Raw genomic sequence first — 27,201 nt, 5'->3', positions numbered from 1 at the left:
TCAGATCTTGATCAGATCAAATAGATAAAATATTAGATTCAGATTAAATAGATACTATTTAAATATACTCAGATAAATACTCAGATTAAATAGATAGTTTGAAATTGAACTTTCGAGCTGTGACTCAAAAGGAACACATAGTGTTTCAGCATCTTCATTTACTGATGTTAAAGAGGTTTAATATGTATTAGTTAGATTATAAACCTTACCATTATGTGAATGAATGCATATTCTGTGCTTCTGAATGGCTGTATTTAAAGAGCCCATATTATACATGAAATAAGGTCATATCTTGGTTGTAAGGGTCTCCAACAACAGTCTAATATGCATGCAAGGTCAAAAAACACTTTCATGGTCTTATAATCTGCATTTATTTTTATCTAATTATCCCAGCGACTCCTGTATGAATCGTCCAGTGATTCATTTGTTCCCAAACCCCTCCTTAGCGCGAAGCTAATCTGCGCTGATTGGGCCGATGACAGTCTGTCGCGATTGGTCGACTGCCTTCAGTCAGAGAGGGAAATGGCCAATAGCTAATCAGCAATTTAAAAAGTAATCACAGTTCATACACGCTCGATAGTGTAGAAGTGGACTTTAGCTGCCACACTATGGCGAGTGGATAGTGCCACGGATAACCGAACGAAGGAGACAGTCGTGTACTCGCCATACCACACACACACAAAAACACACACACACCTCCGGATGACAACGCTCCTTCAGCCCGCACCCGCCAGGTTTTAGCCTGAGAACCCGCTCCGTTTTCTGCCCGCCGCGCCCGGTCCCGCTAGAGCGGAGAACACAACCAAATATCACCCAGTATACAGTCCAGACAGCCAAGCTGTCTGTATCAAAACACACACACAGCACAAAGTACACAAAGCTCGTTCGTTCGTTCGCTCTCTCTCTCGCTCTCTCTCTCTCTCCCCGCGCCAGATTTCTGCGGCGCGGGAATACATTTCCGAATAAATCGCGGGAGCAGAACTCTAGCACGGAGCTCCATAAACAAACAGCACGCGTCGCGTTTTTAACGTGACTTTGCACGCGATAAGATAATATATCCAGTTAACCTGATACAGTACTCGCGGTTACAAGTAACAAATCACAACTAAATACATTTGCAAGCTAGAGTAAACGAGGCAACAACTTTAACCGCACGTACTTACACTTGAGAAATGTAGGAAGAAACCCATCCTGACGTCCATCAGTTACTCTTTACTGATCCTTCCTTTAACAAACTCAGATGAAGTATTCTTTGTAGCATGTAGCTTCCAGAAGTTTCCAACTGCTTGGCTATAATGCTGATGTTTCATCTTTGGGTAGAGACTCAATATAATATCCATCTGCAGTGTGACTTCAATCGACCGGCATGTTTGTGTGCGTGTGTTTGTGGGTGTGCGTGTGTTTGTGGGTGTGTGTGTGTGTGTGTCTGGGTTACTGCGTCAGAGGGCGGGGCCTCAGGTTTGAAATCTCCCGGGTTTGCGCGTGCACGTGAAAAACTTTGTTTCGTTCGTACGTCATGGCGAAACACCTAATGAGTCGGTATCAAGGCGACTCGTTTGAAGCACTATGATTCGACTCTTTTATAGATGAATCAACAGTTTTAAACACTGTATTCTTACAGATTTAAGCCTTAGCTGGATACTTCACTTCACTTAGAGCTGTGTTACACACTACATGGAGGGGAATTTTCAAAAACCCATAATATGGGCTCTTTAAATTTCTGTCATGATGCGGCTGGTGCAAACAGCCAAATTGACCTTTCGCTTAGTCCTGCCCTCCTTAGTTACTGTCGCAACGCCTGTCAAGCTTTCGTGCCTGCCACGTGTATTACAATATGTATGCGCTGGTGTCAGACATTGCCAGGGATATAATTAGTCATTTTTGTTTAACAGGTGAGATATCAAAGAAAGCCAGACAAAAAAAGGACTGCAGTATGCATTACAGGAGTATATTCACAACATAATAGGAAACCGATTTGAAAAAAAATGTAATCAAAATTTAAGCTAGGTTAGCCTAGCCGCTTCATACGCTGATTATTCAACAGCTTAGTTCATGCACAGCAGGATAGGTGAAATTTAAAAATAATCTAACAATAACTAATTAAACCACAAGTTATCTTTATTTAACCAAAAAGTCTGATAGATTGATGTTGTGCAATGAAACACAGCGATAATAACTGATGGGTAACATGCATGGACAGTGCTTTTACATGGTTCATTCATAGAAAGAAAATTGATGGATTTGTGCCAAATATTAGCATCATTGACCCATAACAATGTACATTAACTATATTTGTCTGTATGTGTGCTTTTTATACAGTTTCTATTCTAATTTGCAGTTAATTGGAGAAAATAAATTAATTGAATTGCAAATCAAAATATAAATAGAAAAAGTGAACCAATAGGTTTTCCCTACCAGCAAATATTAATCCGACACCAAATATAAAAGCAGACACTAACCCGCTATAATGACTAAATCTCTAAACCACAAATGAAAACATCAGTTAATTGTAGCTCTAACATGGACATGAGGGATAAAAAATGACTGAGAAATAGCTGCAGGTGAAGTATATTGATCGCACGTGCTCCGATTGTGATCATATCTCTGTTTTGTTCTGTTGATATGTAATTTTAAATATTCGTAGCTTGAATTGAAACAGATGGAAATATGATTGCTATTAGTATAATTACTATGGCGAGGCCTTAAACAGAGCAGTGCTCACAATATCGAGCGTAAAAAAGAAAAAGACCGCTGGGAAACATAACCTGCTTTGTATTTTTGTAGGGACAGTTTAGATCTGCTTAGGGTAGGAGGTGTGTGAGTTATTGCCTTCGGTCTATCACTGAATGTGTCAGAAATATCAAAACCAACTTATCTCCGCTCCTTAAGCGCCCTTCACACAGATTGATTCCCACTGGCCTTTCTCTCTTTGGGTTTTAGGTTTTGAAAAGGGAAAATATTCCACCACCCCATCCAAACCTTTAGGATACCGGGTGCCAGATTTGCACAATCCATATGCACAACACTTTGGCTTGTTTCCCTCGCTCGAAAGCTTGACAGACCACCTGCGCGTGGCTACGATTGCTAAGCTACGATTGGTATGTGGAGGTTTTTGGGTGTGGCTTAGCGAAGGGTCAATTGCGTATCACTGCGTATCTCATCATGTAGCATGCGGTTAGGACACGCGGTTACAATGTAACCTGCTCACCTAATGTTTACATTCATAATATTTATATTATTTGCTAATTAATAACTTCATGTAGAACTCTGAATCTGCATCTCATTTCAGAGTCTGCTACTGTCCACCGGAGGTCGCAATTCAGTCACAGACGCATGCTTTCAGAGCTCTTCTGACAGAATGAAAAGGCTATCCAGATTGATGAAATGTAATGGGCTAAACTGACATTGGTCGGGTTAAAGGGATCAAAACAAAGACAGCGTTTTGACTTATTTTCAGAGCAGAATATCTGTCTTTAGTTTAGCACTGTTTTTCAACAAGAATGTTCACTTGGCATGCTTCTTAAATATCTTCAAACACATACATTACATACAGCACCTTTAAATTGAAATTAATATCAGTATTTTGGGGAAGCACTGTGATCCTTAATGTATGTGTCAATCAAAATTTGTTATAGTTATTTTGCTCCCGCACATTGTTATTCTTTATGTGAACAATACATCTGTGCACGTTAATCCACTGAATTTTTTTTGTTTTGTTTTAATAGTCTTCAATCGAAATCTGGCCATTTACTTTCACGTCAGGAGTGTGCTGTCATCAGTTGAAATAATTAGTATAATTTAAGAATAATTTGATAACATTCTTAACCATGCCCCTCTTAACCGTTAGTTAGCTATGAGCGAATGATGCGCAAAAATAAAGCCTTGTCCCCTCAATATTTAGTTTCAGTTAAAGCACATCGAACATACTAAAATTAAAGTCTCAGAACTTCTGATTCACACAGAATTTAAATAGTCTTTTAATATGTCATCAAATGATTTTTGTTGTAAATATGCCTCGCAATAATTATTGGTACATAGACTAAATTACATGTTAATTTCAGTGTAAATGTGTGCTATATTTTTAGTTTTGTTTGTTCAAAATAAAAATAAAGTAACAGAACACATTATAATATATTGAATGCAAAATGCGCTGTGTAAAGCATACGCTGGATAAGTTGGCGGTTCATTCCGCTGTGGCGACCCCTGATTAATAAAGGGACTAAGCTGAAAAGAAAATGAATGAATAAATACAAATTGCGTTCAAAGATACACATTGAAATGCCCTTTCGGTTCCTGAGCCGTGTGTGTGTCGGTGCATTTACGTCAGCACATCTGCTCTGTGTTCAGTTGCTGCTCTAATCTCTCTGGTCTTCATGTAGAACAGGTGTGAAGCCCCTCAGATGTCCTTTCATGCACATAATTCAGGCCCACTCGTTTACAGGCCAGTTGTGTAATAGTTTAACATCAGTACTATGTTTAATATCTGAAAGCAATATACTAGCTAGTGTGAATCTGAGCGTAAACAGTACGCTTCTGCTTTGCTGCTTCACTTTTCCATCAGTACATTTGCATTTGATCATTTAGCAGATGTTTTTAACCAAAGTGACTTACAAATGAGGACAACAGAAGCAAATCAAGTCAGCAAAAGAGCAACAGTATGTCAGTGCTGTGAATTCACAGTTACTCCAATATAGCTTTCTTTCATTCATTTTGTTTTTGGCTTAGTGTCTTTATTAATCTGGGGTCGCCACAGCACAATGAACCGGCAGCTTATCCAGCAAATGTTTTATGCAGCGGATGCCCTTCCAGCTGCAATCCATCACTGGGAAACACCCATACACTTTCATTCACACACATACACTACAGACAATGTAGCTTAACCTTAATTCACCTATAGAGCATGTCTTTGGACTTGTGTGGAAAACTAGAGCAGCCAGAGGAAACCCACGCAAACAACAATAGAGCTTTATTTTTTAAATAAACATGAGAAACAGAAAGAGATGAAAATGGCTAGAGATTCAACTACATGGGTCAATTTAGGGGAATTAGATGTAATGTTATACTCTGAGGAAACTTGGTTTCATCGCTCTTTTCCAAGGAGCCATTATGCCATGTCTGGGGATCTAGAACAAACATAAGAGCACTTTAGAAATAACCAGGGCCAGACAGAATCTGCTGATATTTTTTGCTATCTCTGTGTAGAATTTTGTAAAAAATCTGCAAATTTAAGCAGAATAATTGTTAAGTAACTTAAAACTTGAAATAAAAAATGATCACTTTTGAACTTTAATTCATTATTCACAATGCAAATCCAATTATGTCTCTCGCATAATATATCTACTAAATGCAGAGAATATTACTTTACAACTGGATTGTAAATAAACCGTAGTCAATAAAACTAGTGGAATTAATAAAAAAAAAACTGAGTAAATATAAACATTTACACACATTTACATAAGTGAATAAATAGACTTAATGATGGGCTAAAAAAGCTGCAGAAATCTTCAACTTTTTGTGCACAAATTTTGTTTGGGCCAAGACATAATTTTTAGTATATTTCATGCTTGTATGCTTATTGCTTGTTAAATACTGTTTGCTGACTGCATTTGCTTTAAGCGACAGGGCTTTTTTTAAAGTTACTTAATTAATGTATTGTGCCCTAGTCATCTCATAAATATGCAAATTGAAATGAATTTGGGATATTTTTTAACAATAATAATTAGAAATTTACTTAGTGTGGTTTTGAGCTGGTCTTGGCTAGTTTAGATTCTATTTGCTTAATTATGACACTAAATTGCTACTCCTGCACTTAAAGGGAAAGTTCATTCAATAATGACATTTCTGTCATCATTTGCTCTCACTCTGCTTGTTTCAAACAAGCAATTTCTGTCTTCTGTTAAACATTTATTCATTCATTTACTTTTTGGCTAAGTCCCTTTATTTTTTTAAATTACTTTATTTTAAGCATTTATATATATATTAGGGATGTAACGGTATTGTAAATACCGTCATACCGCAATATTAATTTTTTTCGATATTACCGAAGTCGCATGACTCGGTAAAACTATAGGTCTTCTGAGAAAATTTGCTTAGGCGAATGAAGCGAACGGGAGGTAGCGAAAACTACAATACCCATCAGCCCATGCTTGACCATCATCCCTTGCGGTCTGTTGTCGCTACAGATCCAGTAATGCGGAAATGGAGTGTGCTGCTAGAAGCGGGGATGAAAAGAGCTCTCGAGCGCCGAAAACGGAGCGTTTCGAAATGTGTGGATAATGGAAAACGTAGACATCTGAAAACGGAGGCGGGGCTGCAGACGTTCGCCTCTCTGATTGGGGCTTTTCCTGAATATTAAGTAGCCTAACACGCACAGTTCAGTCCTGAATCTTCTCCGTGTAAGTTCAGACTTCGCAAGTTTGATCAAGGCTGCAGTCTCTTCTTCTCAGTTTGATATGGAAATGCAGACTATACCGAGGACACGGGTAAATCTTCAAAGGGAACAGTGTACTTTATAACTTCATTCACATCACCCTGGCTTCGTTGTTTCACTTTATCAACAATAAAATGTAAACATGATTTAAGGAACTGCCTATTTTCATTTTAATATTAGCAACTTAGACAGCAGACATGTTGAGGCGTCGTGCTGCATAAGATGAGCGTCATCTTCACTGTCTGGATATTTATAACAAAACGGAGCCGATAACAACTGCCTCCTTTCAATTTCAGTGAAAATACGAAACACAGCCTCTCTTTTGCTGAGTATCAGTTTTAATAATCGATAATGGCCATTTTAAAAGTATAACATACAATAAGTTTATACATTATAGGAAATAAAGGCAAGCGATCAGTCAATATACAGAATGTACGTGGTTACATTAATCATTAACTTATCTTTGCGCTCAGCCAAAACACGTTACCTGAGAACAAGTAATAGATTCCAATGCCCAAAGTCAGGGAATATGTCGTTAGATAAAGACAACAAGATAAATGAAATATCCCGTTTAATAAATATAGTGAGATTAGATCCAGCGGGAGATGCTGAGAAGTCCGACTAGCAGAGCTCACATCTGGGTAGATGGGCTGAGTGTGATTAAATGTTGAATGTGATGAGTTTTCAACAATACTAATTTGAAACTTTATTGTTTTTACATGGTTTAATAATTTTTTGTTATTAAAATTGAAGTTCCTGTTTCAAAGCTTACAGATAGATGGCTAATTTGTATGTCATTGACACTTTTGGCACTTTTTTGGAGTATTTTCATAAGTTTTGTTTTTTCCTGTAAATGATTCAATAAATACCGTACCGTGACATTCATACCGAGGTATTACCGTACCGTGAAATTCTGATACCGTTACATCCCTAATATATATATAAAATATATATATATATACACACACACACACACACACACACACACACACACACACACACACACACACATACACACACACACAGAACAAGAACAAACTTTGGCTCGTACTTAGACAAACAAAAGACAATATAAAAGAAAACAACAAACAAAAGAGACAAAATAAACACAAAGAAAAAAAAACACACATCATAGTCACAAAACATACAATCAAAACTAGTGAGGGTGTATAGATTAAACCTCAGAGGGGTCACTGGATTGCTCTTAAGATGTAGATTTGTCAAATAAATCAAGATATTGACCCCAAGTTGCCAAAAATTTTCTTGTGGAGCTAGTCCGTAAAAATCTGAGTCTCTCCATCTGAATAACAGACATCATATCAGAAATCCAGTACTGGAATAAGGGGGGTAACAGTGATTTCCAATTATTACGCAATAGTATTTTAGCAACCACCATGCCTTGCATTAAAGACGCTTGCACTGTTTGAGGGAGAAAAGATGTGTTTTGTTAAAAGTCCAAAGACAGCAAGCTCGGCATCTGGCAGAAAAAGTGTACTTATAAGCCTTGGAGTACCACTCAAATATGTTGCTCCAGAATCTGTTCAGTAGGGGACAGAGCCAAAAGGCATGAGCAACCGTGTCCTCTGCTATCTTGTATCTATGCTATCTTGCATCTATAGCTTAGTCCCTTTATTAATCTCACTACAGCGGAATGAACCGCCAACTTATCCAGCATATGTTTTACAAAGCGGATGCCCTTCCAGCTGCAACCCATCATTGGGAAACATCCATGCACACTCATTTCCACACATACACTATGGACAATTTAGCCTACTCAATTCACCTATAGCGTATGTCTTTGGACTTGTGGGAAAACCGGACACTCATTTACACACATACACTAGGGACAATTTAGCCTACCCAATTCACCAGAGCAACTGGAGGTAACCCTCGCGAACACGCTCCACACAGAAACGCCAGCTGACACAGCTGAGGCTTGAACCAGCGGTCTTCTTGCTGTGAGGCGAACGTGCTACCCAATGCACCATCGTGCAGCCTCTATTGAACAATAAAGAAGACATTGAAGAAAGCTGGAAACCTGTAACCACTGACTTCTTTAGCAAATTCCTACAATGAAGTTCAATGGTTACAGGTTTTAACCTTTCATCTGAATCTCTTTTTTACTGTTCAACAAACAGCAAAAGAAACAAATATTTCCAATCAGTTTAGGGTGCTTAAACAGTGAGTGTTTTCATTATTGGGAACTATCCCTTCATCTAAACGATTCGTTTAAAAATTAAGTAAGCAATTGTTTTACAAATAGATCATTGATTCACTCACATTTGTTTGGGCCCTATTTTCATTGTCTATACAACAACAAAAGAACAAGTACTGTATAAAGCTCACTCAACGTTAACCAAACATTAGTTGAACTGTTGTATACAATCAGTATCACACTTGTGTTTGTTTTTTTTCAAAGTGAGTGACATACCTGATATTATCGCAGATGATAAATATCGCACACACACCTACTGTGCAACTGTATAATACACATCAAATATGTTTTGATTAACTGGATATCTGCCACTTTAAAATGGAAACCATCAAATTACTTTTAAGTAAACAGACAGCAGAATGTATGCACATGTCTGTATCTAACGGTTTAAATAATTTAGTCATTTAGTAAATGACTTGTGTTGTAACATTTGGAAAGTATTAACATGATAGTTCACCATGTTCATATGTGTGCAATATGTGTCTTGCTTGATGTTCCTTGTGTGCAAGTCAGTTCCTCAGAAGTTTCTCTCTCTCTCTCTCTCTCTCTCTCTCTCTCTCTCTCTCTCTAAACAGCTTTAAAGGGATAGTTTACCTAAAAATGAAAGTTTCCTAATCAATTATTCTGAATTGTGAATATGTGGATTTAACCTTTACACATTTCTATTGTTGAACACAAAACAAGATTATTTTTAAGAATGCTAGTTGCTGGGTCCCATTGACTTCCATAGCAGAAACAAAAATACAAGGAGTCAATGGGTGCCAGCAATCAGCATTTTTTTTTTCAAAACAAATTCTCTCCTGTTCAACAAAGGAAAGAAAATCAAATAGGATTGGAAATGAGGGATGAGCAAATGATGACAAAATCGACATTTTTGAGTGAACTGTCCCTTTTAAAAATGTCAACACAGTGATACAATGCAATGTAAAATAAATTGATTTGGAAAACAAGAAGTGTTGTTAAAATGGATGGCAAATAAGTTTCCTTCAGAAATTCAGAAGTCATCCCAAATACACATTTGGAAGTTAATTGGTCAGTAAATAAGCTAACAGATGATGTGGATGTGTCTCTGTATGTTTCAGCTTCTGTTTATGTTTTCAACCTCTGGCTTGTGCTGAAGTGCTTCCATCTGCTGGTGGATTCAATTCACTGCAAACCACTGGTTTTGCTTCATGCCTACAGCGTACTGGTCAACGGCTTTGTTTGGGATTACAGCTAAAATTAACCAGCTTAAAGTAGAGTAATATTTTTTTCTCTCCTCACACACTCTCAGAAAAGGCAGATTAAAGGCGGTCTAGACTGTGTTGTTATCTAATGCTCTTGGGGGCCGATGGTGTTGTCAGGTCTCCTATTATCTCGCGTCGCTTTGTCGCTCTGCACTCTCTGAGGTTTTGTTTAAACAGCAGATACTCGATATCAGACGTAGCCATGTTTATTTTATGGTGTTTGAGTTGACTTGGGGGTTTTGGGGATTTGTTCATGCACCTTTTATTCATTCATGCTTTAGGGTCGTCGTGTGTGGATGAATGTGGGCTGCGTGAGCTCATGTGACCAGCAGAGGACAGGCTTCATCCTCTTTTGAACCCTGTTGCGTACATTTGAAAAAGTTGCAAATAGGTCAGTAAATGACATTATATATATATATATATATATATATATATATATATATATATATATATATATATATATATATATATATATATATATATATATATAGTGCTCAGCATAATTGAGTATAGCCCATTTTAAAAATTATTATTTTTATCCATTTCTCAGTAAATTTAGGCAATGTATTTTGGTGCATTTAAACAGATTTATTAAACAGATATATTTATTAAAATAATATTTTAGTCACCAAACATATTTAGAAATCAAGCCAAATATTGCAAATATAAATTACAAACTAAACAAAACTAAAATGTTTTTTTTTTGCCTTCTCTTGATTTTTCCTCTTTTAAAACTTTTTATTTAATATTTTTCTAACATATAACATAACATAACATACATTTAATAAGTGTACTAGTTTTTGGATCATTATCATAAGTTATTTTGTTAGATGAGCTCCAGATTTGGCTTCAGTACTTCCTATGAAAATGTACATTTAAAAGAGAGATTTGTGAGGGGTTTACTTATATATGCTGAGCACTGTATTTAAATATACAAGTACTGCATGTGCATATACATAAACACATTTTAAGTTTTTCTTTTTCTTGTTAAATTTTAAAGGCTTGCAAACGAATTGGGAGGAGGCACAAGAGTTAAAACGGACATGAATGAATGTGCATCTATGCGCAATATAACAAAAGTGTGTTTTTTGTGTGTGTGTGTGTTCTCTTATGTGTGATCAGTGCATTGAGCTGTTCTGGTTTAGAGTATCTGTTCCATCAGCATGTGTTGATAAATGAATCATTCATGTTTGTATCTGAGGATGAAGATTAGCTCATATCAGAGCATGTGCACATCAAACGTTCACAGCTCAAATCTATGTAAACATAATGGCTGTTTGAGTTTCTTTTAGATAAAGTTACTCAGAATAAAAATGTATTGCTCAGAAGATACTCTCTGGACATTTCAGCGGTTACTGAATACATATATATATATATATATATATATATATATATATATATATATATATATATATATATATATATATATATATATATACAGTTGAAGTCAGAACTATTAGCCCCCTTTGAATTTTTTTCTTTTTTAAATATTTCCTAAATTATGTTTAACAGAGCAAGGAAATTTTCACAGTATCTCTGATAATATGTTTTCTTCTGGAGAAAGTCTTATTTGTTTTATTTCAGCTACAACAAAAGCAGTTTTAAATTTTTTAAAAACATTATAAGGTCAAAATGATTAACCCCTTTAAGCTAATTTATTTCCCCGATGGTCTACAGAACAAATATAGTGATTATCTCTATAGGTGTTCATTTTTGTGAGTGTACATATACTGTTGTTTTTAATTTTTGTTCAAATGAATAGCTAATTGAGTTAAAACGTGTCAATTATCTGTTGTCATTTGTAATTATCAAATTACTGATGTCATTAAATGAGGTTAATTGGAGACTCCTGCTTCTATTGTCAGCAACTGCCTAGTTTCTATTTTTATTTCAGCTTAGGAATGTTAACTGTTAAGTATTTCTCACTAAGGGGTCATACATGTGATCCTAAGCTCCAAAACAGAAGACAATACGCTGAGGTGTTTAGTTTAATTCAATGTCATTAACTGAATTATGTTTTCATTATTTGCTTCTGTGCTTATTTTATTATAATACAGGCAATATGCTAGACAATATTAACCTAATAATTATGGTTTATTTTATATTAAGTAATACAAACTTTATAAATATAGTCATTGAAGATGTTTTAGTATAAAGAAGGCAAATATATTAGAGGCAGATTCGTAAGATTAACAAAGAACTACTCAAACCTTCTTTTACAGCAACAGTTATTGTAAAACGCCATAAAATCAACAATGTGCATTTAGTTATTGTGGAGAGGTAAGCATGATCGAACACCCAATGAGGGGGGAGAGCATGCTCAGAGCCCGGCGGCTAATCAGCAGGCCAATCAGAAATAATAAATAACACCTGTTTATTCTAGTGATTGAGCCGGAGAGACACCCTTCTTAAGGAGAAGAGAAGGAGCAGCCGGGGAGAGGAGAGAGCACACACACACCTTAACTGCTACACGTGTTGTGCATTGAAAAAAATAAAAGTATATTATTTACCTGATATCGCCGACCCTGTCTTCTTCTTCCCACACAACAACGAACGATATTACAGTTATTTAATATTTTTATTCATCAGACAAAAGTACAAAGAAACGATTTTGCATGTTTTCACTGACCTAATAAACTATTCTTAAAATATAAATCAGATAATGATGATGATCAATAGCTATGAATTAGCTTTATGTGCAAAACTGGAATATCCCATAAAAGAAGTGCGAAAAAAAACAGCGTTTCCATCCAATGTGTCAAAGCAAACTAAATTGTCACTTTCTGATTTACTGGCGCCAAATATTAAAGGTAAAAAGCTGTAGGAGAAGCTGCATGAATCTTTTCCTTATTTTATAAATGAGTTGTGGCTCAGAAGGCAATTCTGACACACATTGAACGCGTGGTGGCGTTTGAAGGCGTGAAATGCGGAGCACATGATGCTCTTGATTCTGGAGGTCATTAATAATATAATAACACTAATACTGAAACGTTAAGGCGTTTTAAAATAACCAAAACAACATTTCAGATGTTTTACAGTGTGCTCAGCCTGCTGGTTTGTCCATTCACATTTTTATCATTACATGATCTCTTATAACAAAATCACATGACTTTTTTAATGCACATACTAGAATTTGTTCAGTAAAAGTGTTTCCGTTGCAGTTTATGCACATTTATTCTTATTGAATCAAAAGTTTATCCTACTCAGTTATGCGCACACGTGTTTTATGCTTATTTTCAAAATTAATGCGCATTTTGGCTTTTCCTTCAACTGTTTTTTAGGCGCATCTCCCAAAATGGAAGGTGGACGGAAGCGTAGCTACTGAATCGTAGCTACCTGAAGTTTGGTATCATGATTGGGAACTTTTTTTGCTTGTATATGCTTGCATAAATACTTGAACAATTGTAATTCAAACTATTTATACAATTCAAACTATTTAAATAATTGTCCTCAATTCCCAAAGCATTAAAAGGCAAAGTAGGTTAGCATTCAGTGTTTCTCCTAGGTTTATAGTCCTGGGGGCTTAGACCATCACTATGCCTCTTGCAATCTGTTCTCTTGCTCATTCACTCTCATTGCCATGGTTTCTGAGTATTTTAACTCATTTTCGTGGATCATTGGGTCGGTATAAATTTGCGGGAGACTTTCCGTGCTTCCAGGAGAGGTCATAAGGTCGGATAAGATGCTAGATAAGGGCGAACGCATCACAGCAGCACAATTCAATTCACCTTTATTTGTATAGCGCTTTTACAATGCAGATTGTGTCAAAGCAGCTTCACGTAAATGATCATAGTAAATTGGAACATAGTAGTTTAGTTTTTAGTGTTTAAGTTTAATAATCACTACTGAGGCTCCAAACACTGGAGAGCAAATCCATCGATGGTTAGCTCTACCAATCCCAAACCATGCAAGATAGTGGCGACAGCGGAGAGGGGAAAAAAAACTTCACAAATTGGCAAAAGTGAAGAAAAAAAAAACTTGAGATAAATCATTTAATATAATTTAAATCACTGGAAATACAATGGCTGCAATTGCAACAAAGAGAGTATCACTCGTGCGAGCTGCGCCAATAAAAAAAACAGAAGTCCCATTGCATTTGTATATATTTTAGCTGCTGTGACATGAGTGCTTTACGCCCCCACGCATCATTTACCTGTGTTGTTGTTGCTGCCGGCCAGGGGTGTCTAAAAGTTGGTCCTGGATGGCCGGTGTCCTGCTGATCTTAGCCCCAACTTGCTTCAACATACCTGCCTGGAACTTTCTAGTATACCTAATAAGAGCTTGATTAGCTTATTCAGGTGTGTTTGATTAGGGTTGGAGCTAAACTCTCCAGGACACCGGCCCTCTAGGATCGAGTGTGGACACCCCTGCTGTAGGCAATGCATAATATACGGGAGCGCACATGCGTCTTCGGTCCTGTCAGATGTGGCGTGCAGTCTCATTCCCTTACAACAGATAGTGTGCGCGAGAGAGAGTACTTCAGAGAGTAGAAATTTGTAACCGCGCGACTTTGTAGAGACAGAAATGACATGCCGTCGTGTTGAGCTGCAGGCCAGAGTGGAGCTTATTAATGTTCACGACTGATCCAAATATGGTCAAAATGACTCTTCTGATTTTTAGGGTAGTTTTATGGGATTTTATGGTATTCTAGAAATGTGTTAATATTATAGATGTACTTAATTTTCGAGATCGAGATGGCATTTTCGCCTTATGGAGGAGGTGGATGAGCTTCACATTATTCCACAGGAAGGAAGTCTTGACATTCACATTTATTTGTTAAAGCTCATGCCCTTTATTCAACACACCTCATGCACGTGTGTGTATGTGTGTTTGCTTTGTTAAAGCAACATACTCCTCTATAATAACACAATCGTATCTGTCTTTTGTGTGGCTAAATCTAAAATATGAGGCATATTTGTGATTCACGGTGATCTGACTTAAGCTTCAACCTATTCATGACGCCTTCTCCCGGGGGTGATAAACTGCATGTGTTGTGTTTTGTGTTTTGTGTACATATCGTGCCGGTACATGTCTAACAGTGCAGCAGGTGAAACCAGTCTATCCTCATTTGTAACGGATCTCAGGTGTGTATTTGTGTGTGTGTATTTAGAGGAGTTGAATGAGAGGGAAATATCTCATCGATGGCCATCTGCCTGCCTCTCTCTCTCTCTCTCTCTCTCACACACACACTACAGACCTGCCTGTTGGGTGAGATTTTCTGCGTGTGTATGTATGTGTGTGTTAGAGTGTGTGTGCTGGTTTTGGAGGTTTACAAGGACACAAATTTGTATAATGATATGGGCATGACCTAGGGTTGTCAACTTATTGACTTCAGAAATCAACTTATCAAATTTGTACAATAAGTGCTGATTGGTAACGAAGCCGATACTTTTGACAACCCCTAGTATGACCTAGGAAATACAATGGTGAGGGGGTTTATGAGGACACGTCTCTGTAATTCATTCATTCATTCATTCATTCATTCATTCATTTTCCTTTGGCTTATTCCCTTTATTCATCAGGGTTGCCACAGCGGAATAAACCATCAACTTACCCAGCATATGTTTTACACAAGTATGCCCTTCCAGCTGCAACCCAGTACTGGGAAACATCCATACACACTCATTCAAAAAGCACCCTGAGGAAACATACACAAACATGGAGAGAAAATGCACACAGAAATGCCAATGGAATCAGCCGGGACTCGAACAAGTGATCTTCTTGCTGTGAGGTGACAGTGTTAACCACTGAGCCACACTTAAATATAGTACTTAACATGGTCTTTTGACATTTAAAAATTTGCCATAGGTTTCCTGGGGTGAGAGTTTAGGATTAGGGGTGAGGAAAGATGATAAAATAAGTGTGTTTTTACGGAATGATATACATTAATCCTAAGGAGAGTCCTCATAAACCCAAATACCATAGTCTGTGTGTGTTAGTACGTGAGCTGATATATGTTACTGTGGATGTCCCGTGTTGTTTTATAGCAGCTGTTTTAGTCTGGCCTCAGAGAGCAGCTGCAGTGAGCTTTCTGGCACCCTGTGTTTTTGTCTGCCATTCTGGGGTTTTCTCTCAGACTTTTGGCTTTTCTTTCTCATAGTGGTCATTCTTCCATTTTTTGTGTGTCTGTCTGTGCGCTCGAACAAGTATATACAGTTTTTTGGGGTCTTTTTTTAAACTTCTATTGTGTTTGCTATAGCGGAGCCATTATTTTAGCTCTTTCTCTGAGGGGACTTTTAGAGAGCAGGGGGGTTTTCGCATTGCTCTGATTCCAGTTTCGCACAGACACACTCAGTCGAATGGTCTTTCAGAGACGCTCAAGGGCTTCAGGTTCAGCAGAGCTGCGACATGTTGTTGTTGGGCTACGTGGACTTTTTCAGTTCTGCCTGATGGATTTGTGTCTTTTATTGATGGAACAAAAGATTGAGTGATAAAGATGAAACTGAAATGGAAAGATTAGATAACACAGATTTCTGAGAGGTCTGAGGGGCAAAAGCGCTTTTTTTGTGTGTCTTTTTTTTTTGTTGTGGAAGACAGTGATGGGGGCTGATGGGAGAGACTATAGAGATGATGGTGATAAACACAGAGGAGCTAGAGGGATAGACATGGCAAGAAGAGAAAAGAAAGGTTTATGAAATCGCATAATAGTTTTAGGTTTGAGTAAGTTTAATTGGCCATGACGTCAGAAATTCAGTTTTGAAGAGCTTAGTTATTTTAACAAGTACCCTGCAAACAATTCTGTGTTTATTAGACAACTAGACAGCTTGGCTCAAACAAGGCTAAACTTGGACTGTCAGTGAAAATCTAATAGATGTCTAAGAACAACCCAAAACTAGTCTATAGTCATCGAAAAGACAGACTTTATATGTAGTCATTGATTTCTGTTTATTTGAGGACTAGTCTAGTTTTGGACTATTCTTTGGCACCTATTAGACATATTTTAAAAACAAAAAATGCTTGCTAGGTAAGTAATTTTGAGGGCGGGGCATTCATGATTTAGAGAGCACCTGATTGGACAGAAATCAGTGCAGTGCAGGGTGAGTCATTAAGATTTATAGCAGTTTTTGGAAAGTGAAAAACAACATATTTGGCAAGTGCTTTTTTTGAGGTAAATTTGAAACATAGTCTCAAAGCTTACAAACAGATTACTAACTGGTGAGCTGCATACAGATATAGTCTGGAAGGAGTGATAAAGAGAAAGATAACAAATGAATGAAAAGAGAGAGAGGAAGAGAAGGAGACAGCAAGCAAAAGAAAAGCAAGAGGGACGGCCCACTCAGAGTGACAGAGAGCTGGAGTTCAGAGTTTGTCAGGAGATGACAGAGTGTAGAGAGAGGGAGAGAGAAAGAAAGAGGAGCTAAATGGTTTAGAATGTATAAGGAATTGAAGGAAAAAAGACTGAAAGAGAGGAAGAGGGAAATACTGATGCGAAAAAACTTGGATTTAGTTTTTTTTTTCCATTCAGCAGCAGCCGGCTTCCCTGGATCTACTTCTTTGCCAGCACTGCCACGTGCTCCCCACACACACATACACACACACACACACATTTCAGGGTCTGGCAGACGGGGGTATGTGGCTCTATCCTGGATTGCTCTCATCTCTGGATATGCCTCTGTAGTCGTAGCACTCGTCTGTGTACTTGTGTGTGAGCATGGGAGGTGCAGAGCTTGCCGATGTGATATGGATCTAGCAATTTGACTCCGGGAATCCTTTAAGAAAATTTGCCAGCATGGAAATATGACGAGATTTGGGCATGTTCAAGGAAAGCCACATCTGGACTTTCTCCTCTCTTTGGGAGAGAACGGACACCTCTTTAACCTGACTTCTAGCCTTTAATTATTTTTTTTTTTCACATTGAAAGGTCGTAATGGTTCGCTTGTGAATGCGACGTGTGCTTTTGTGAGCCCTTGCACACTCCCAAGTGCGTTTATGTGTGATGTGGTCAGCGGGTCAAGTGCCACTGGCGATGCCCGTTGTGTGCCCGCATGTAGGGGGTAAGGAGTGGTGCTTTCAGGATGCAGTCGGGGTGGATTGCAGCTCTCCAGAGCCTCGCTGTATCTGGGTGGCGGTTTTACACGGGGATACACAGCAAATTAACATTTCCAACCTCCAAAATGACTCTTCTCCAAACATAAATGGCATCAGTGCTGGGAAAGCACTGTCAAGACCCGCACAGACCTCCAGGGTAAGCTGATTTAAACATGACATATCATCTTCTGTAGTTAAACATATTGACGCAATAAATACCTTCATGGGGAATAAATTTAACCTGGCTTTAAGAAGAGTAATTCACTAATATATATTGCTAACATAATATTTTGCTTGATTGTTTTGATATCTGATCATGATAATGTTGGTAGATTTTATTATATTCCATTCTGTGCTCATCAGATTTAACCATTTATATTGGTTTTAGTGTGTTTAAAAAGGTTTGGACAAAAGTCCTCATAAGATTACAGATATTGGCCTTTAAAATGTTATTTCTGACTGTGTCTTTCATCCTTAACATCTTTTCTGAGACTTTAAACCGCAGAGATTGGGAGGTCGGATACACTAATTAGAAAGTAAAGGCACCTGATAAGGGGTTATAAAGACCCTCTGGGTGACTGTATATGCTTGTGTGTGTGTGTGTGTGTGTGTGTGTGTGTGTGTGTGTGTGTGTGTGTGTGTGTGTGTGTGTGTGTGGTTGGTTTGGTTTTGCTTCTAGCACAAAGATTATAGGATATAGAGAGGGAATGCCTTGGTATAGTGTGTATAGGAGACTTGTTTGTGTGTAGTGATGACACATTTTATTAGAAAATTTCATATTTGTTAGAGATATTCCTAAATAGAGTAGTGTGGAGTGATGGGACCTGATATTCTTCAGAATTTTAGAAACTGTACAGACAGCTGCCGGACAGACATGCTCTAACCCAAACCAAAGTCAACCGCTTTCAAATATGTGTGGCAGGACGGCTCCTACAGTCGGATTAACCGCTCCATGTCCTCCTAAAAAAGCAAACTGTGCATCACCATATTTGAGCAAGACTCATAATTTCTGACAGAGGTGAACTCTTCCGTTCATTTGCGTCACATAAAGGAAAACACAGGATTTCGAAACTGGCAAATCTGCTGATGCCATCTAGGAGTCATGTTGTTTCAGTTAGACCTATCTGTGTATAAATGAAGGTAATGAGTTGATTGAGATTTGCTTAAATTTTCAGTGTACTTGTTCAGTATTGTTCAGCTGTGTGTTTCTTTAGGGTTATTAGGCTGAAACAGAAGGTAGCCAGGTGGTGTGCTTTTGCAGGACTGTGTTAAAATACACAAGCAATGGAGGAGCAGGGTTGCTGAATGTTTGTCAGGGTAGACTCTAAAGGATACACATTACTTTGTATGAGTCACACCAGTAACCCAGGGCAAACAAAAAAGTGGCAGAAACTAAAGTTTATAGATGGACTTTTACTTCCTAAATATTCCTGTGTTATAATTGGTGTGTAAACGTACAGCACTTGCTGTAGTGCTACATTGTGTCAATCATGTATACAGCATTTTTTTTGATTACCTATATCTGACTAAAGTCGTAATGTAAAACAGAAATCGAATTAAGACGTGGAGTATTCCTATTTAGTGGCATTATTGAAGTGCAGTACAGACCAGTAAACACCTTAATCAAATTATTATGATTTTGTAGTACTTTTTACTACATTTTGCGACAGAATGCACACATGGCAGTTGTCAGACATTTAAAGACAAACAAATAATAATGGCATAGAGAACCACTAAGTTACATTCACAGTAATCCTTCGCACACACAATGTAAGAAATCAACTGCAGTTGAACTTGTCGCAAAAATTAACAATGAAATGCCCAAAATCACAAATAGTGCCATGATGAACATGGACTGTTGTTGCTTACAACCCTGAAGGACATTAGCATTGAATAGCGATGTAATGACATTAATCGAACTATGTACTATATCATGTAAAATGAGAACATGAAAAGAACATTTAAAAAGCAACTCATGTAAACACCATAATCTTATTATTGTCTTATTCCTATTAAGGCAAATGATTTGATTCCGGGTATTTATGTAAACGTAGTTACTGTCTTCAAATTTAGTCCATTGGCATGATTTCAGTCAGATATCATAATGTTTAGATATTTGCCATTGAAATAATTGACTGCTGAGTTTTGATTGGTCATTATTTTATTGATTCATCTTGAAAATAATGACATTTCATAGTCTGCGCATGGCAGGCTTGGGGTTGGTTTTGGGGGTGAGCGACGTATCTGAGTAGGGGTATGTGTGCGCGATGCATACCTGAAGAGCGGTAGGAGTGAGTTGTGCGTGACATACGTGAAGAGCAGTGGGGGTGAGTTGCGTGTGACGTACCTGAAGAGCTGGAAGGAATGCGGTGGAGAGGGCTGTGAGACGTATTTAAGGACCAGGCGGGAGACGCGCGATTTCCATGAGATTTTCATTTATTTGCGGCCATCCGGGAGTCTCTATGCATTTGCGGGATACTTCCGGAACTTCCAGGAGACGGATTGATGGATTTGCTCTTCTGTGTTTGGCTTTTCAGCAGTGAAAATTAAACTACACTGAACTGAACTAAACTAAAACTGAATTCTGAAAACTGGACTGGCTCAGTTTCAATTTACTAGAACTTCTATGTTAAGCTGCTTTGAGACAATCTACATTGTAAAATCACTATAGAAGTAAAGATGAATTGAATTGACTTTAATTACTTCTCACCACAGAGGAGTTGAACATGATAATTTGACAATCAATTTAATTAGCAAATATGTGAGAACTGTGACATAATTGCTACTTTGTGTTCCTTCTTGACTTGTGTTGTTTGCTTGGTTTTGTCACTTCGTGTTTTGTTCTCGTGCTCTCATTGGCAGTTCTCGCGCTCTGATTGTCTGCTATATTTCACGAACGGTGGATGCTTGGTTTGTGGTGTGTCCTGGCATTTGACAGTATGCTTAGACATACCTTGTTTCTGTTGTCATTTGAGCTACGTCAATGCAGTTTAGCTTATTATCTTTATGTTGGTTGTGTGTGAACAGTGTAAATGCTATACCAATCAGCACTACATAATACTTTCAATAGAGCATTCGAATTTATAGAAGAAACACCATATAATTTCAAACAGTTCTTTATGCTGTAGAGCTCTCTAAGGATTGAATGTGACTTAAGCAAACTTAAATCTTTAAATAACAATTGTTAAAATGTCTTTGATAAATGTTTTTGATAATTGTTAAAATGGCCACTGATAAGTAAGTTGTCAGTCTACACATAAAGTCCAAAGTGACTTGCCATTCGCGCTAGGAATATCCAGCTGGATCATCATGGGTTTAGATGACTAGCACAGAGGCACAAAAGGTGAAAGCATGTGTGTTTAACCATTAACAGTTCACCAAATCTTAAACCACTTATTATACCCCTTAAATAAATACATAAATATATAAACTGGCTGATTCTAATAAATTTATTGTGAAATGTAAAAAGAAAATTAATTTAGAGGTTTTATTTTAAGTTATTCAAAACTTTTTTAAAAAGTATTTAAAAAGTTGCATTGGGACTAGTTGCATGGGACGATAACCGTTTTTAGGGTATACCGCGATTTTAAAAAATGTCAGGCTTTTAAAACTGCAAAAAAAATTCTGTTATACCGTTACTCCGGTATATGTAAGATTCCTTTATTACGTTTTTTTTTTTTTTTTAGGAGAACAGTATTTCCAGCAGAAAAAAAATATCCAAAGACGCCGTTTTAAATGTTAAGAAAACTGTATTTTTATAGCGAATGAAGACAGCAGAAGACTATGATTCATTTAAATTATTCAGCCTGTTTACTGTTCCAATATATTGTAAATGTTTCTCAAAATAAAATATATTGTGTTCAAAAGGGGAAAGTTTTAGTTTTTTACCCAGAAATTAAAAAGAATATGTCATCACAATACCGTGATATTTTTATCCAAGGTTATTATACCGTCAGAATCACATAGAAGCCCATGCCTAATTGGGAACTAAATGTTTAGGTTTAGGTTGAATGGCTAAAAAAATGTTTACATTAAACTTTTTCTGCTAAATAGGGGAAAACTTTATCTATTTTGGCAGTTGGGATCCTAAAAACACTAACTTTTGATCATAGTGCAACTCAGAGTTATCTGATACTGTTATCAACAAAATGTGATGATGTGCATACATATTACATGATTAGTTTATTTATTTCCACATATACTAGACAACTGGAATAACAAAAGCAGACTACGGGAACACATTTTTGCAGGCATAGTTTTACTTTGCTTTTCGAGGTGAAATGCTAAATACTGGCTTTTATTTTGTCATTGTATCTGTGGATCTATGTGATTGTTTTCACAATATTGTCGTCAGTTCACAGAACCTTTCAAAACCATAAAACAGATTATTTTCCATTTTTTAAAACACATCTTTGTTCTGTATAACAAAACTGAATTATAAAGCCATGTAAAACTATTTTATAAATGTTTTTTTTTAAATACAACATAAAGGACAAAAACAACATTATTACTATAATGTAATAAAATACAAGAAAATGAGGGTTTATTTAAAATAATAGTGCATCACAGTAATTCAAGATGTACACTGAGTACACAAGAATATACTGTTTGGTGATCATATGGATACTAACAGTGTTGGGGTAACGCATTACAAGTAACGCGAGTTACATAATAATAATAATACTTTTTTTATGTAACGAGTAAAGTAATGCATTAATTACAAAATTTAAGTAATAATATTTTCACATGAAGTGCCGCTGACAACAAGGGTGCAGATCCAAACGCAGGTTTATCTAGCAGAATGGTCAGGCAAGCAACGGTCAACAGGGGCAAACAGATGCATACAGGCAAATCCAGATTCATAGTCAAAATACAGTACCAGGCGAGTGGTCAAAGGGAGCCAGCAGACAGGAATGAACAATAAAACAAACAAATTGAGGGTCAAACCCGGTAAGGAAAACACAGTGTAATGTCACAGAAACAGATAACAAGAGTCAGCAACTAGTGTGTGTGTCTGTGCTGCTGAAATAGTCCATGTAATCAGTTTTTGACAATCCTCCAGCTGCTTGTATGCTATCTGTCAGGATTAGGAACCGGTGTGAGTGTGTGTGGTGCTTGACTGGATCTTTTAGTTACTGAAATGGCGGAGTTGTTGTCCGTTAGCGATCCGTGTGTATATCAGCGATCTGCACAGGCTGGATTGCTGGACACTGTGACAAATATTTGAGTTACTTTTTAAAAAATGTAACTCGAGTTACCTTTTAGATGAAATAATTTGTTTTAAAGTTAGAATTTGCTGAATTAATATCAGGCTGCACAGTGTCACCTTGGGTAGCACGTTCGCCTCACAGCAAGAAGGTCGCTGGTTCAAGCCTTGGCTGGGTCAGTTGGCGTTTCTGTGTTGATGTTTTTCCCGTGTTCGTGTGGGTTTCCTCCAGGTACTCCGGTTCCCCCCACAAGTCCAAAAACATGTGGTATAGGTGAATTGAGTAAGCTAAATTGTCCTTTGTATATGTGTGTGTATAAGTGTGTCTGGATGTTTTCCAGTGAAGGGTTGCAGTTGGAAGAACATCTGCAGTGTAAAACATATGCTGTATAAGTTGGCGGTTCATTCTCCTGTGGCGACCCCAGATTAATAAAGTTTTATTAATTAATTAATAAAGTGAATGAATGAATTAAAAGTAGTGCAATAACGCTGAATCACACACTCAATAAGAGAATGTGTTCGCCGCGGAAACAGACAAAAACCAAGATGGCAGAGCCTTAAATTTCTGTGATGGGATTATTCTCATTTTTCTGAATGCATTGAAGAAAAGGGTATTGTCTCAATGCACATTGATTTTACTGAACTAAAAAGACAAAAATACAAAAGAAACACATTGCTTTCAACTTTCATTAATCTGTATGGCATGGATAGCCTGTTCTCAAAGGTAACATTAGTCTGATTGTTTTAAGTAAAATGAAGGTTATACGGTGTGCCGTTAAATGCAGAGCTTCTCTATTAAAAAAAAAAAAAGAAAAGAAAAGAAAAATACCCTGCAAGTTCTGAAAGAGATTAAGCCTCAGGCAGGTACACTGTAAACCCCAAAAAGTTAAGGTAACTCAAACCATTTAAGGAAACCGATAGCAACAAACCATTTAAGTTCAAAAACTAATCCTAATGAGTACTGTAAACTTAATCTATTTTAGGTAAATCATCAATTTGACAACAGTAAAACCCAATAAATGAAGAGAACTCAAACCAACTGAGTACTGTAAAACCCAATAAGTTAAGGCAACTCAAACCATTTGAGTTAAAAAAAAAAAATTCTATATGAGTACTGTGTATTCCATTTAAGCTGAAATAATGAGGTATTTAATTAACTCATTACCTTCAACACTGAGTTCAAAACTCTTTTCAAATGAGTAGAATTAACTTTCAGTCAATTTTGAGTTAACTACACTTATTTCATTTGATAAAGTTGACTCTTGGGTTTTACAGTGTATGAAAAAGTATCTCAAAAGTTACTCAACAGTAAAGTCTAATGCATTACTTTCCATAAAAAGTAACAAAGTATTTCAACTAGTTACTTTTTTAGGGAGTAACTCAATATTGTAATGCATTACTTTCAAAAGTAACTTTACCCTGTACTGGTTCCTAATATGCGTAAATGCCATAACATTGTCTGTTTGATATTAGAATCATGTCGAGATTAAAGTCATCCTGCTGGATACAAGTGCGTTCATTCATATTCCCCCTGCAGTTCTATTTATTTTTTATTCCTGAATTCAAACATTTCTGTACAAGTGGAAAATCCAGTTTAACGGAGCTCCAGCGGAACTAAAAGAGCTGACAGACAGGTTTATATACACACACACACATGCACAAACAAACACACACACACTGCTCTTCTCAGTCGTGTGTGTGTTGCAGTCATAGGGCAGGGTGTCAGGGATTAAACACTCAACATTAATTACGCTCAACTTTTCAGCAGGATCACCCACTCAGCTGTTTGGAGCGTATTGTTTCTGGCGACTGTCTGTGAGCATGTGTGTGTGTGTAAGCAAAGCCTGCCAAATGAGAGGACTGGAGACATTATAAAACACTCATCAATTGAGGTATATTGAGGACGTTTAGCTGTATAGATTCATAGGTCATTGTCTACATTAGGTTTTTAATGTTTTCCCCGATTTATGACCAAATTGCCCTGAATCAACACTTGCAACGCGTCACCCCCAGAGAAAAATGTGTCGGGTGTGTGTTAACCCATCATCAGCTGGTCATAAAGTATGACCTCAACCCAACTGTTGAACTGAACGAGGGTTGGATGTTGAGTAGAAGTCAGCAGGGTGTATTTCTAGTCACGGCACTATGTGTATGTATGATTCTCATTTTAGGACAACTGGTTTGATAAAAAGGAAAAAGTTTGTCTTCTCCAGAAATGTTTCAACCTTAAAACATTTACCTTTTGATCTTAAGCAAAATAGAAATAAGTTATAAGGTTTGTTTTTGCAGAAACTACCTTGAATTTCATTAAGAAACAAATCTACTTTTTAATTATGTTGAGCTCTATAATTTTTATTTTTTAATAAACTAAATTTTTTAGAGCACAAGTGAATAGTATTCGTTATACAAATGTCAAATTTTTGCTTTTTTCTTTTAAACACTTTAATGAACATTTAGAAATATATTTGATCATAGGTAATGCAAGAAAAATTCCCAATGGTGCATTCAAAAGGAAAACACACTTCAACCAGGAAATGACATCCTGTGAAAACAAATGTCTTGTGGGCTGATTACACAACCACATTTTCAACTGAAATTAAAAGGAAACTCACAACATTTGTAAAGTAAAACATATGACAACACTTGAAAACGCAAACCTTTGGGAACAAATTATAATGTGGATTTTTTTAATACAATAGACTGATTTCACGCAGCTGCCATTTTAAAAGTGAAATCCAGGCTGCACATTTTAGACGCCATTTATCAAACTCAAGTTAATGAACTGATTCTTTCACTAAATGAGACTTGTAACGATACTGAATTTCAGTACTGAAAAAAAAGTACATTTCCCGTTAACCTTTAACCGCTGTTGAGCGCGTTCATCAACACCTAATTTATCATAGTATTCACCAGTGCTCAACAGAAATGACTGTAATTGGTCATTGGTCACTTAATTGGCCGTGCAATTCATTGACAATTACCGAGTGCAAAGAGGGTTAGCAATCGACTGAGCTTTGCGGCTTTAAAACGCTCCAGTGTCCTTGTATTTGTGTTTGCACTCATTGAAGAGCAGTGAACTGATGACCTTCATGGCCAATCACAGCCAGTTCTGTTGAGCATTGGTGAATACTATGGCAAATCAGCGATGTTTAAGAAAGCACTTAACAGTGCTTAAATGCTAACAGGAAATTGATGTTTTTAAAACTTCAGAAAACTTGAGGGTTTGCATCGTTTTATCTCTCATTGGGTTACATAGGCTGAAGCAGGGAAGCTCCCCCACGGAGTTTACCTAGTGCCTTGAACTGAAGACAATCTTATTACTCTCAAAGAGATTGTGATTTAGTTTGGTGCCCAATATGCTTTTAGTTGTTTAAAAAGAAACTTAACTGAATTATATTAAAGTGATGTTTACAAAAGTGAAATCACGGCAACAGCTGGAGGTTTGTAGTCCATCGTAGGGCTGGGTGATTAATCGAAATGTAATTGAAATAGACATTCAGAATCTATAATCGATCAAATTTTTACAGGTCAATTTTTTCAATTGCTTTCCCTACTGCGTGTGGAGTCATGTGACCCCACTCTGGACAGCTTGGTAGCGTTGATGAGTGTAGGCGGCACATAGAGGGCTAAAATATATATAAATAAATAAATAAAACAATTGATCATTAATTGTAATCAAGCTAAAATGTTAAATTAATCAAGATTTTGAGTTTCTTCCCTCTGCTGCCTAGCTTTCGTGTTTTAAAATGGCGGATAGCTAAAAGCTAAAAGGATCCGTTGGATTTACTACATCTTTTAAGTTAATAGGGTGTAAACAATTCATATGGACTGAATTAAAACATACAAATTAAGTTGAAAATTAATTTAATTTGTTTGTTTAAATTCAACACATTTTTTTTCAGTGAAGGATCGTTTTATCAACACTATTGCTAGTTCGCAAAAGTTTTCGAACAGCCGAGTGGCAACATTTTCTGATAGTAGTACTCTGTTGTCATGTAAATTGCTTACATTTTTAATTTTGCAAGTATATTTCTGCCGTTTGTTCATTAGTTTATGTGTATTTTGATGTCTAGTTTTGCAGCTATATTTTGGATCC

At 36.9% G+C, this 27,201-nt stretch overlaps 1 protein-coding gene and 1 long non-coding RNA gene across 23 annotated transcripts in view; one reads left to right on the top strand and one right to left on the bottom strand.

The window, feature by feature from the left end:
* arhgap23a (Rho GTPase activating protein 23a) overlaps positions 1-27,201 on the top strand; it is a 135,630-nt gene that overhangs the window by 44,635 nt on the left and 63,794 nt on the right. For 8 of the 22 annotated variants that reach the window (XR_015481057.1, XR_015481052.1, XM_087244910.1 and 5 more), the window contains exon 1: positions 17,150-18,056. The exons of the other annotated variants lie outside the window; for them this stretch is intronic. Coding sequence is in view for 6 of the 8 variants with exons in the window: in XM_087244910.1 (XP_087101036.1) it covers positions 17,808-18,056 (249 nt within the window). In the remaining 2 variants the exon portion in view is untranslated. Of the gene's footprint in view, positions 1-17,149; positions 18,057-27,201 lie in introns of those variants that run through there. 22 annotated transcript variants of the gene reach the window in all.
* Positions 183-5,409, bottom strand: LOC147845967 (uncharacterized). Its single transcript, XR_015481115.1, has 3 exons — positions 4,764-5,409; positions 1,710-4,150; positions 183-248 (listed from the first exon to the last, which is right to left on the bottom strand). It is a non-coding gene; the product is annotated as an uncharacterized LOC147845967 (long non-coding RNA).

The sequence above is a fragment of the Danio rerio genome, chromosome 3 (assembly GCF_052040795.2).
Source record: "Danio rerio strain M-AB ecotype USA chromosome 3, GRCz13ab, whole genome shotgun sequence".
In the NCBI taxonomy this organism is placed as follows: domain Eukaryota; kingdom Metazoa; phylum Chordata; class Actinopteri; order Cypriniformes; family Danionidae; genus Danio; species Danio rerio.
This window is presented reverse-complemented; position numbering and strand designations above follow the sequence as displayed.